This window comes from Seriola aureovittata, chromosome 8, assembly GCF_021018895.1.
Source record: "Seriola aureovittata isolate HTS-2021-v1 ecotype China chromosome 8, ASM2101889v1, whole genome shotgun sequence".
Classification (NCBI taxonomy): domain Eukaryota; kingdom Metazoa; phylum Chordata; class Actinopteri; order Carangiformes; family Carangidae; genus Seriola; species Seriola aureovittata.
In genome coordinates, this window is record NC_079371.1 from 3,230,267 (window position 1) to 3,243,475 (window position 13,209).

Below are 13,209 nucleotides of genomic sequence, written 5' to 3' on the forward strand. Positions count from 1 at the left end.
GTTTATATGACTTTTTATGCCTTACTATACTATTAAGTTTTTATGCCTTACTATACTGTGACTTTTTATGCCTCATTATACTATGACATCTTTATGACTTTTTATGCTTCACTATAATAACAATTTTTAAGCCTTATTTATATTATTTATATACCATGATTTATTCATGGGGCGGGTCAGTGATGCAGTGGTTAGAACTGTAGCCTCACAGTAAGAAGGATCTGGGTTTGAGCCCCAAGTCATTTTTAATATTTTCTGGGTAGCTGCTCATTATCAAAACAAGACGTGATGACATCACCTTGGGTTTGGAGACATTGCAAGAGACATATTTCACAGATTTCTGATGAAATAATTTATCAATAAAATAATCAGTCATGAAAATTTTTTTGCAGCCCCTAAATATGACCTAGTATACAGTATAATGAGACAGAGGATTGTGCACAAAGAAATGCAGCTGTACTGTGAGAAAGCATTTCAATCTCAGTGGCTGTACAGTTAAACATCAAGAGCACTCACACTGTCATGCCATTAACATGCCATATGCAACATCCATGCTATATGAAGGCAATTTTCAACGTATTGTGTTTGTAAACAACTTTCATTTTAAAAGGACCTGGCTGTAGCAGTATCCATAAGATTATAGCAAAAATGATGAGCTGGAAAACATGACAATTTTCAAACACAACATTGCGGCCACACTGTCTTGTAATCTTCCATGCAGGTCTCAGTGGATCTAATTACAGCTGTGCTGAAATTAGATTCCCCACCCTCCACCCGACTCAACTTAGCCCCCCACCCACAACACACACACTGGACTGATTTCTCCTCCTCCCCAGGACACCATTCACATCCTGAAATCATATAGACCTCCTGCTTGTCGCTGCTTGACATGAGCCAAACGTTTGGGAGTGACTTTCCTCCGTCCACATTAAGCTCGACTGTGACGACTGCTAATGACCACAGCAGTGTTTCTTTACACTGCATTTAGCATGTCTGTGTTTTGTAGCTGTTGAACTAAATTGTAAGACAGGAGGTGACCAACTGCCCCCTCTCACTACTATGCTTCATGCAGATTTTTTGTATTTTACCTTGGTAAAAACACGTTATCCTCGTCCGCTGCGCGCTAATGTCTTGTATGTCTAATGGTATTAAAAAAAATACTGAGGAGGCAGGTGTTGAGTGATTTGTCTCTGATATTATCAAAAAGACAACAGATATACACATTATATCTGATTAGGTGTTTTAAAGTCCATGTTGATTGTGTTTGTTGTCTCTTTCTTTAAATTAGCAAACAGAACCTGCACAGCATTTAATATAAGGCCGAGCAGATTTAAGGCGCCTTCGTCCAAATGATGGTCATCAGCGTTTACTTACCATTCTGGATGCTTAACAACACAATTAAAATGCCTGTCCTTGTTTCAGTGATAGAGCTGGTAAAACAAAGTGCTAAATCACTGAACACATTCCTTAACGCAGCAGCTCCAGCTATTTACAAGGACAGGGCGACAGGGGAGAGGAATTTATTGGAATACTTTTTAAAAAAAAGTTACATCAGTTGATAAGATACATATTATGATACATACACTGATATGAAATCTACTTTCATGATGCCTGTAATGTTCAGGTTTTTTACACTGAGATAGAGCTGTTAATTTAATTATGTGTTAGCACTGACACTAACAGACGTGTTTCTAATTTTTTTGAGTTCATTACAACACCAACTTTAACTCATGACCTCACTAATTAACATGTAACTGAATTTACACATTTCTGACAGTCAACAAAAACTGAACATTACGGACTTTGCAAAGGCAGAATTTATGGCAGAGCTGTTTTGCACAGGTGTATCTAACAAAGTGACCTCTAAGTGTAAACTCAGTTACAAATTGTGTTGGGCTTAAAGATTCCCTAAAGTTTATAATTCCCTGGTTGTAGATTCAGAAACTAAAAAGGACTTAGAATTTGTGTGAGCTGCAAACAGAATCTGTTTAAACAAAAACTTAATTATGCAAAAATCCTAAATCTGAAACCAATCTCCTTTAAATCCTTATAAATCCTCCAGTGTGAAAAGTTTATATCTTCAGTCAGCTACCGGCAGAAAATCCCTCAATGTCAACTCTTTTGCCCTTAAAAACATCAGCATGTGTGATGTATCTGTTAACAAGGAAAAAAATAGATAATAGATAATAATAATTTAAAACATCAGCTTGGACTTTCTCACTATTATCATACATTTTATACAAAATCAATCAAGAAACTAATTGATTGATGAAAAAAATTACTGTAAGTTGTCTGTTGTGGCTAAACAGAGGTTTAAGTAGCTAAAACAGTCACACCGCCAACGTCCTGTTTCCTCATTTATCCACAACAGCTGTGTTGAAGTGTCTAATTTTTTTTAATTGAGGAATCGTTTGTATCACATTCAGTTTTTATCATTTAAATCACTCGACACTCCGACTTTGTCTGCGAGGGTGTGACGTACTGGAACGAAGTGTGGATCGAGAAATGCGGTTTGTGTGGAACACCGGGCTGACGTCGTCTGTGGACACAGAAAGTACGTCCATGCCTTTAGTTTCAGAGGACTGAACCTAATAATTAGTAATTAAAAAATTATCGGCTGCTGTCAACCGTCTTTGTGGCTTTTGGATCCATAACATTCAGATATGAACGATTAATTCAACAAAGCTCGTGTAAGAAGGGTTTATTTTTCGGAGTCCCTAGACGAGTGGCCATGTTCTCATCTGCAGCACAGATAACCACTGGACCTTTCTCCCAGAACCTCTATCACCAGACAAACACACACTCGTTCTCACACAACACACCCATCCACATCATTATTATCGTATTGAGTCTTGGAGAAAAAAAAAAAAAAAAAAGATAAAATGCCAATGGGGTGAATTTAATTTGAAAATCAATTTGCATTAGGAGTGTTCTTGGATCATACGCTACATACCTGATGTGGTTAATGATGAGGCTGGAGGCGGGAATGAAGAAATCATCCACCCTGTCAAAGCGCCTGCCAACCGGCTGCGTGTGAACGGTGTGGTGGGAGACTCTTCCACTGGCCTGATTGATCACCTGGTGAACACCAACGGAGGAGGTGGTGGGTGTTTAACATGAGCCTGATGAATATGATCAGTGCTGCTTCTTTCTACTCACTGAACTCTATGACTCACATTTGTAGCTCATAACCAGGAGCGCATTAATACTTGTATAATAAATATTAGGATACTTGAAAGCATGATTTATAGAAGCAGTGTCCACTGAAGGAAATGTGTTTATCTTTGCTTGTTTGCTCTGACTTGAGATAAAACTCTCAAAGCCTCTTCTCCTATTGCTGAGATGTTGGAGCTTCTCAGTGGGAGAAGATGATGTGTGCCGTTGTCATTGTCGTCTAAACAACACTTGTGCGTGCGTGGAAGCGTGCGGTCCTATCCTCGGTTGTAGGCAGGCAAATGTGTGTCATGGAGAAATCCAGTGTAATCTGTAAGTATTTGGACATTTTCTCTGTTGTGACATTTAAGTTCTGACTTTCAGCTTGAATTAGAAGGTGAGCAGTGTATGAACTTTAACCCTTTCACTGTCCTTTTGAAAGACGACATGTGTATTAAAGAAGCAACACGAACCAGGATGTGACGAGACCAGACATGTCCGTGTCAGTATGTGTCTATTATATACGGAAAAATGTGACAACTAATGTCTAATCTCATTATTTATTAATGTACTGTTTATGTTTTTGATTGAAATTGTCAGAACATAGTGAAAAATACACATTACAATTTCCGTAAACCCAGGGTGTCTCTCACTTCCAACAGTACAAAACCCAAAAAATAATAAATTAACTGTAACATATGAGAGGAAAGAAAAGCATGTTTACATTTTAACTTAATTAAAATTAATATTTTATTATCAGATTAGTGTTCTGGAAGTGACTAATCGATTAATTAACTAATCATATCAGCTCTTTTCTGTGTTTCTGATATTTCAGTTAATAAACAAAGTAACTATTAAACAATTATTGACATGAAATTGCAGAACACTGACTCTCTGTCGGTATTGGCCTCAAAAATCCAGTAATTGATCAGACTATCAATACTGATAGTGACCATGCTCAGATTAAAGCTGAGAGTCAGCACTTTGTAGTCATTGTTTTTTTTTTTATTTCAATTCCACCGAGTCCAGAGCCAAAACGATTGAAAATGTGTCACTGTCCAAATACTTGCACACTGCACTGTAAGTGACTATTAATTACCCTCATCAGGCGAAACAAACAAATCAACAATAGAAAGTCCCGGAGAGACTGTAGTGATTAATGCCACATTCCTGTCATATTGGGAAAAGGGGAGGAACGCGTCAAGTTGGAGGAATTCACCTTTAATTAGTTGTCATGCCCCGCCAAGGTGGTGATAAGAAGGTTATTTATAATCTACTGTGTGTGTGTGTGTGTGTGTGTGTGTGTTTGTTGCTAATGAAAAAGTTTTTTTTTTTTTTTTTTTTTTTTTACAACCTAACAACAAAATGCAGCAGAAGTTGTTCAGTTCGTTGTAGCAAGAATAAAGTCAATAGACGTGAATTATAACTGATCAGTTTGAGTCCTATGACCTCGGACTTTCTGTATTTTCCTGTTTCCTGCACTTTATTGTTGATATTCGATTCTATATGAAAAAATGATCAGTAGATCTCAAACACCAGGAACTGACAGACTTACCATGTACAATAACGAGCAATAGGTAACATACACCATACGTGCAATTTACCTCATATTATGTACATTTTTGTAAATATCTATTGTGTATATTATATTATTATCTATTATTTATCTTTCTAAGTATTTCAAATTTCCCCGGTGTGGGACTAATAAAGAAATATCTTGTCTTATTATACTCAGCCTTGTATTTACAGTAATGTGGTCTGAAGCTGAAGCAGTCAGTCACTAGACCTATCACTAATGTTGATAATCAATCATTCGAGTCACTTGTCAAACAAAAATGGCCGAACATTTGCTGCTACCAGCTTTTTAAATGTGAGTTTATTCTGCTTTATGTGAATAAACCGAACTTCTTTGGGCATGAACAACTGATAAAAACAATTTGAACAAGTTATTGTTTGACATTTTACCAATCAATAATTTGACTGGACTCATGTGCTGCGCCTTTACTAAGCTATCAGCTGTCGCTTGAGTGTCTGCATCTTTGTTCTCGCGTGTCACATTCTCTGCCTTTCTATCATTTCACAAGGATAAAACCGTGTGAGTGAAATGTGGGTTTATACCTGCAGAGTGGGGAAGTTCTTCTCCATGTCTCCCCAGCTGAGCAGCCACACCTGGTCGTGAGACTTGTCGTAATGGAGCTTCACAGGATAAGGGTCGGTGCTGACCGTCTGGAAGGGGGACACACAACCAAACCAAACCTTTAAAGACAGCAGGGCCACAGAATAGCAATTCAAGGCAATCTAGACTTTGCTTTTGAAGAGATCCCCCTTTGATGTGCAGTGGTAATGCTTTGAAAAGTTTTACTGCACACTAATGCATCGGGGGTTGACAGGAGCAAGCCTTCTTTTAACAAGGCGGACTGGAGATGTGCTTTTTATGTATAAGGTGTTTTTCGGCGTTGAGCTGCATTTCAAATCAAGTGGTGACAGACACAATTGCTTTACCACACTGAAGTAATTGCTTTCAGTATTTATCCGTTCCTTGACACACGGCTGCAATATTCCAAGTCGGAACAATAGATGAAGCGCATGTGACAGAAAAGCGCTCCTTATGCATTATGTCCACCTGAGTGCAGATAGACGGGACGCTCAAAGGGAATAGGGAAAGCATCGGGGTGAAGAATGCATGCAGTCGCTTCCCCTCCCAACAACAGCAAGAGAAAGCAATCATCTTTTCTCAAGAAAATTATTGCAATCCTTGTAGTCCCAAAATTCCCTTTGACTGCAGCTCACTTTCTGTAATATTTGTTTTGCTATGGAGCTCTAATAGTATTGTTTACCAAGGCAAAATATATATTGTTTTACTTTGAGTGAACAGCTCCTAAGAGGGTTATTGCAAAAAAAAAAAAAAAAGAAAAAAAGATGAGAATATCTGTGGAATCCAAACTAATCTCTAAGCATGTAGTCATCTGAGAAAACAGGTGTTCATGTTCTTTTTCTCTTGACTAACAACTTCTTTCTGGCTGAGGAAGATTACCAAGATCCTCATCCAATATGCTGTATGTAGTTCAGCTACAAATGCGGTTCTGCCAGAGATGAAGCACGGAAAACATTACAGCGGCTTCAAACATTTATCCGCATGGACTTCGCTTACAATCTGCTCATTAAAAAGTCTCAGCAAACATTTAGTTGGTTACAAATTTTAAAAAATTCAATTTGTTCATTAATATTACTTCATGCACATCAATCATATTAATGTGAAAATGTGAAAATGTAAACCAGGGAAACCAAAACCAGAACTCGTGTCTCTCTCGCTGTTGGAGGCACGAGATGGGTTCAGGTGGTTAATTATCAACTTCTAATATAATGCAATGAAGCTAACCCTCCAGGCGACTGAATAATGAGCTTGTGATAGTGTCTGGGACAACGGCGTGCTCGCTGGCAGGTCCCCGAGAGGCTCGCGAGCTGTAAACAGCCATCATGGTGTCAGGAACATCTGCGGGGATCTGAGCCACCCCGGATCAACCTGGCACACCCAAAATCCCACCGACACTGAAGATTTAACTGGATGCTGCTCGTCAGACACGTGCTCCACGCGGTCGGAGGAATCGCCCGCCTCGCAAAAATAACATCCCCTCAGGAAGGTAAACGGTGCTGTGTGGGGTCAGAGTATTTGAGGGAATCGCACAACATCTGTGAGGAAAACTGCAGGGGTTGCCATGTAGCAATATCTATGAGAAGTTGCCAGGCTACAGTATCCATGAGAGGTGGGTCTCGGGGTTACCCGGCCACCGCATCAATGTAGAGGTTAAGTGTACAAGTCTTGTCGTTTGCAGTATGTATGAAATGGGTCAGGTCAGAGTTTAGCAGCTGAAAAACTCTCTGACTGTCGGTTCAAGTGGAGCGGAGCAGGCTGACGCTCTGCTCTTAGACAAGAGACAAACATAAAAGACTTTGTCCTTTGTCCCTTTATCTACTCTAATAAGGTTTAGCTTCCGACATTTGCAAGTCGCTGCAATTATAAATAATTAAAACTTGAGATCTGTCATCAGCTTTTGTCGGCCGATCACTGTTCACAACCTGTAGCTACAACCTGAAATGTCACCTGTTGATTAAATGTATGTGATGGATAATAGAAAGTGTAGCCTGCTAACTTTCCACAAGGCAAGACTCTGAAGTATTCATAATAAGCTGATAAGATAAGCTAAAAAATATCCATGAGAGAAAGTTTAACAGGGAGCTGTGTGCTGGAGAAACATGCTGTTTACTCACAGTAACTGACTGATGTTTCTGTTCCTTCACAAACAATCTCTGGTTGAGTGTAGACACTTACTGGTAGAGAAACTTTAACCAGACAACAGCCATCTTTAATCTTAGCCGTTACAGAGTTAATAATAATTAGCTCCAGTTGATATAACTAGTCATTTTAATTGGCAAAAGCAACAGTCAGATACCTAAATATCTTCTACAGTAGTGTACAGTAATAAAAAGAGCAAGGAACGATTAGAGATTAGATACAGCTGGTTTGTTTAAAACCTAATTCTGTTTTGTCCTTGTTCTGGATCTGTTCTTTAGTTCATGACATTTTTATTTTATTGTGTAATCAGTCTTTTCTGTTCTTGTTTTGTGGCCAAATACAAAGTACCAATAAACAAATTTATGACTCAAGACGCCAAGAGTGTCTCATTTTTCTTATAAATAAAGACCCTCGGCCAAATCTGAGCTCACGCTCTATTTACTACACAGTACATTTACTGCCCTTTATTTTACTGTGAGTCCAAATTATGAGTGGCAGCCTTTAAATCAATTATGATTGGCCGACAGATGCGGCTAAGGTCTGAAGAATACCAGTATCTTTTGACATCACTCAGCCAAGAAGCATCTCCATAGTTACTGTTGCTATGTCGGTGTCAACAATGTACAATGTCACCTATAATGTTTACAAGCAAAGCTCAACTAGCAGCCGGACGTTAACTTCATGTTTTTACGGAGAAAAATTGCAAGAGCGCTGATGCTAACTCGTCAGTATGATGCTGCAAGATGTTTTAGTTGTTGGTCGTGAAGTTAATTAATAAATATGAATTAAAATACAACTTCTCACCCAATTATGACGGGAAATGGACATCGCCAAACGAGGCTCAACTGTGACTGTGTGTTGGATGAAGAACTACTGTATTTGCTCATGTTTGAACGTCTGATGTCACACTGTTATAAACTCACTGTTATATTTGTACGATATATATTTATATGACAGACATCATTTCACTTCCAGCTCTCCTCCTCCTCCTCGCTGTGTGCAACACTTGGTGTCCCCTGAGAACATCTATGAATCATCATCAAAGCGTCCGTGTGTAACTCGTAGCACACACTCCAGTGCAAGTGTAAGCACTTTTCAGGCAAAGTATTGGAGAGGAGAGACCATCAGGGTTGTCCAAGTTTGTACTTAGTACACTGAGGGAAAAGAGGCGGTGTGTTGAGCTGGTCAATTATTGACTTTAACAGCATCTACGGGCTTTGGACGTCTGATCGAGCCGCTGATCAGCGGAAGATGGCAGGTACTGAAAGAGAATTAAAGCGTTCAACATTGCTCACATTACTGACATAATGAAATGCCAGTCAGAATCAACTAACTGTCAAACGCGTTGTGGTTAATGCCGCCTCCGGCCTCCATGTGAAGCTCACCAGGGGTCGGTATCAGCACACCACAGCACACTCACTCTTACACTAACTCCTACTGAATTATTACTCAAGTAGAATATTTTAAGTCTGAAACATCCGCAAACTTCTAGCTGTTTTCAAAAAAGCCTGGATAGACTTTACATGCAGTTTGGGTAAAAATCTTGAGAATGTAGTTCTTTGCTTTTAAATGACTGTTTCTGTATGAAGGACAATGTCTTGTTTGAAACTGACGCCCGAGTTGAAGGGGATGACTTGATGAAAAAAAATATATATATGTCCTTCATTCAACAAAAGAAGTCACAAAAAATGCCCATATGGAGTTAAGAGTTTCCTGAGGTTCTTGTGAAATACGTTGCCTTCAAATCAATGCACAAACACATTTTTTTTATTCACTTTGACAAAATAAGTCACAGAGAATCTCTCTCTCTCTCTCTCTCTCGCCTCGTCCAACCTTGAGGTTTGCTGGAACAGATGGAGGCAGTTTTTTTAGTTCTGTGAGAGGCAACCTTGTACAAAGGCACAAACAGGAAATTATATTTAATTTTTTCTGCATGCTCCGTGCAAAATTTTTAGCTTCTCACATACTGTAAACTCTCATATATTGTTGTTGTGTTGCTGACAAAATGGACATGAACCTGGCTTTCCAATTTAGACTGAAAATTACCTGGACAGCCTTCTGAGACTGGATGTCAACTATGAGCACTCGATCCAAGGTTGGCTGTGTCACATAAATAAACTTGTCCTTGACGTTGACCGCTGATGACCACACACACCTCTGGACCTTCTCTCCTGGTGACATCGGACACACCTGCTCCTGGAAAAAACAAAAGCACACACACACACTGTCAATCTATTGTTTCTCATATCACAAAGAAATACGGCTCATTAAAAAACAATTATCTTCATCCAGTCGTTACTCTGTGTTGTTTACTACTTGCAGTCTTATCACCTATGCTGATGTGAGTTGTGTTATCTTGGCAACTTAGATAAATGAGCTTTGCGAGGACCTGCGAAATCTCTGTAATCGCTCCCATTTGTCCACGCGTAATCCACAGAACAAAAGCCTGCGGACGATCTGCGGCTATGCAGCTTCCAGTCCTGGCAGCGCTCGCCTTCCTGGCCAACGGGAACCTTACCCAGCCTTCTGTCTCTGGAGCTTTCTTCCCTTTCACCCTCCCATCCCAGCCCTCCGAGCCTCCAGGCTGTGCCCAGCCGTTTGTTCCAGACTCTGTGGGATGATTTAGGGAGCTGCTGGCCAGCAAGGATGAATGAAGGGCTCCGGCGTGGCGGGATGAATTTTTTTTTTTTCAATATTTACAACCGCAGAGGCATTCCATGACAGGTGCCTTCCCACAGGCCGACGTCTCTTAGTTAGAAGGACATTAGGTAATGTATAAACCTCAGTGAACTATGTAAAGGATTAGAGGTGGGGGGGGGGCAGAGACACTGACAGAATTTATCTCATTTCTACTGCAATCCCCCTAACCACCCTGTCCTCTTGTATTTTCTCTTTAGAGCTGGGTTAAAATGGTTAATTCTGCTATTCTAAAACAATGACAGCGCTTTGGCGTTTCTGGCTTCATAACAAGGTTTTTAATTCTTTGAATCTGTAGTGTCTCTCAGTGTCCAGCTGTAGCACCATCTGTCAGTGTTTTTGATCCAAAACAGGTCGGGGAAGACAGTTTTTGAAAGCCAGAAATCCCTGCACTTGCTGAAGCAATCATTGAGTCATTGGTATTGAACCCTATGAAACCCCTGCAGACACACACTCTGGTCATTTTGTGTTACATGGCTGTAAAATCTTACTTATTGCACCTTTTAAGAGGTGAGAAATTGAACATCTGATGCCCAGCTGAGGGTGTGAATGGAGGCGGCTGTAATTCCCCTTGTGTTTATGTGTGTTGCATATGTCTGTGGCTGTGTGGGTGCATAGCATGTACTTAATTTATGTACTAACTGACAGTTTCTTTTCCCCTTTATTATGCAAATGCCTACATCCCCCTGTAACAGAACAGTATATATTTTTCATGGATTCACATTATGCAGCGCTGGAAACGTTCCAGATAAAACACAATACTGTATCTATTAAACATATATACTGTACAAAAAAAAACATACCACCACAAAAATATATTTTTTAAAGAATTTCAACTCTTTACAGCTGTGAATGAGGATGATGACATTTAAACAGCCTTGTTGAGATAGATGAGGGTTCTGATATTCACCAGTGGGTGATTTGTAGTGTTAATATATTTGAGACAACATCTGCTGTCTGTGGGGAGGAAACTGCAGAAAACAGTGAAGCAGCAACATCCAAAGTGTCAAGAAGAGGAACTTTACAGGAACACAGCACGCACACGCACGCACGCACGCGCACGCACGCACGCACGCACGCGCACGCACACACACACACACACACACACACACACACACACACACACACACACACCTCTTCTCTCAAGGTGCTTCCTCCAAGGTCTCAACCGAAGCAGCTACAGACTTATGACAGGATGATATGATGCTTGTCTCAGAATACTTCAACATTTTGTGCAGTTTTTAAAATGGGAGATAAGTCAGATGGAGTTCAAGCTTTTGCAACTCATAATATCACTCTGAGACAGATTCGCCAGACATTAAAGCACATCACAAACACATGAGGCTCATTATTTACAGACTTTCATCCTGAATTTTTTTTCAAATAAGGTGCAGATTAGTTTTTCCCACTTGGCATACAAATGCCTTTACTGATGAACCAACTTGTTGATCATCACAGCTTAAAGTAAACATGGTTTTCTTGGAAAATCTAAGAGCTTCCAGTGATAGAAAGTGAACTGAAAAATTGAGAGCAAGTGCAAATGAGCAGTTGATTACATCCCCTTAGGGACACACAAGATTTTCAGATTCTCCGCTGCTGAAGAGGTAAGTAAAATGAAGACACTTCCTGGACTGACTTTCCAACAAATGGACATAACGGTGTTTTCCCTTGATGCTTTTGTGTATCACAGTAAAACACTCTATATGGTAGTTAAGGATAATGGATTGGCTGTGCGATTACCATAAACAAATCAATCAACGCTCCTTTGCAATTCAGAAAACTTGAGCGCCATGCTGGAAGCGGCCTCATGTGTTCACACAGCAATTCCCCCAAGACGGCACTGGAAGTGGCACCACAGCGCTCGCAGTGATTGATATCCTAATACAAACACCTCTCAGAGGAACGCTTGGCTGACTGTTGGGCATTCATGGCATATCTTTATGTATAAGAGCCATCCAATCAGAGCGCGGCTCCTGGATGAGAAGCAGCTCAGACCAAAGCGTCCATTCGAGAGCACATGTAAATCTAACAGGTATCTATCAGTGGGCCGCTTTGAATATTTTTGCTGCTTGAGAGCTTCAGTGATAAACGGTGATTCAGCGAGGGAGGCTGGGTGCCCCCCCACCCCCCCCACACTGACTACATGTGGTCTGTCAATGAATTAAATTAAACAGACCGGCTGTAATACGGCCGCTGTGTTCGCTGGGCGTCGTCCTGTGGCGGACAACGATGCCCAGGGGAAGATGTGTGACTATCAATAACCACTTTACAGCTGCACCAATCAATGTTTTTATTATTAACACAGGAGAAAATACTGGGTAATATAAAAGGTGTTGCTCTACTCTGCTCTGCAGAGCGTTTTTGTTCCTTTCAGCTCATTGTGTGATAAACCCACTGTTCACTAACTGGCCAGCAGCAGACACAGGAAGTGGCAGGTAGCTGGTGAACAGAGGAGCTGAAGCAGAGTGAATACTGGACCCATAGATTTATAACGATTTATTCTACTGACGATAAAGAATCTATCTATCTGTCTGTCTGTCTGTCTGTGTTTACAGCTTGTTTTGTTCAAGTAACCAAAAAATAAATGAATGCTGGTTTAAAGTAGAAAATACTTGATAAAAAGGATTAAATTATATATTTATTACATTATACCGTCTCTTTTTTTAATGTTTCCCTGTTACAATCTCCTTCTTGTTTCTATCACTACCATGTTTTCAAAATGTCAACTTTTAATGAAAGTAGAAATAGTCACTACTTAACATTTAATTCTTCAGTTTATTTGAAAACTTAAACCAAATAAGTAGACAGGTTATTTTCACTGGATTTATTTTTATCAATACATATTATAAAGTGACTATTTTATTAGAATTTATAATTGGACCCGTCACCGACAGGAAGAGACAATGACATCACTATTTGAGCACATACAGTATAATTCGGGTGCGCTAAGCTGATGGCGTGGTGGCTCTCTACAAGTCTTTTCCTGAGCAGGACACCGAACCTTTACCTGCTCAGCTGCATCAACAATCATCTCAGTTAAATCCCAGTATAAACTACACTGACTG

The 13,209-nt window shown here is 40.0% G+C and overlaps 1 protein-coding gene across 4 annotated transcripts in view; it reads right to left on the reverse strand.

The window, feature by feature from the left end:
* fstl5 (follistatin-like 5) overlaps nt 1–13,209 on the reverse strand; it is a 165,936-nt gene that overhangs the window by 12,856 nt on the left and 139,871 nt on the right. For all 4 annotated transcript variants that reach the window (XM_056382850.1, XM_056382851.1, XM_056382848.1 and 1 more), the window contains 3 exons: nt 9,494–9,643; nt 5,272–5,379; nt 2,954–3,078 (listed from right to left, as the gene is read on the reverse strand). In XM_056382850.1, coding sequence (XP_056238825.1) covers nt 2,954–3,078; nt 5,272–5,379; nt 9,494–9,643 — 383 coding nt within the window. The remainder of the gene's footprint in view (nt 1–2,953; nt 3,079–5,271; nt 5,380–9,493; nt 9,644–13,209) is intronic.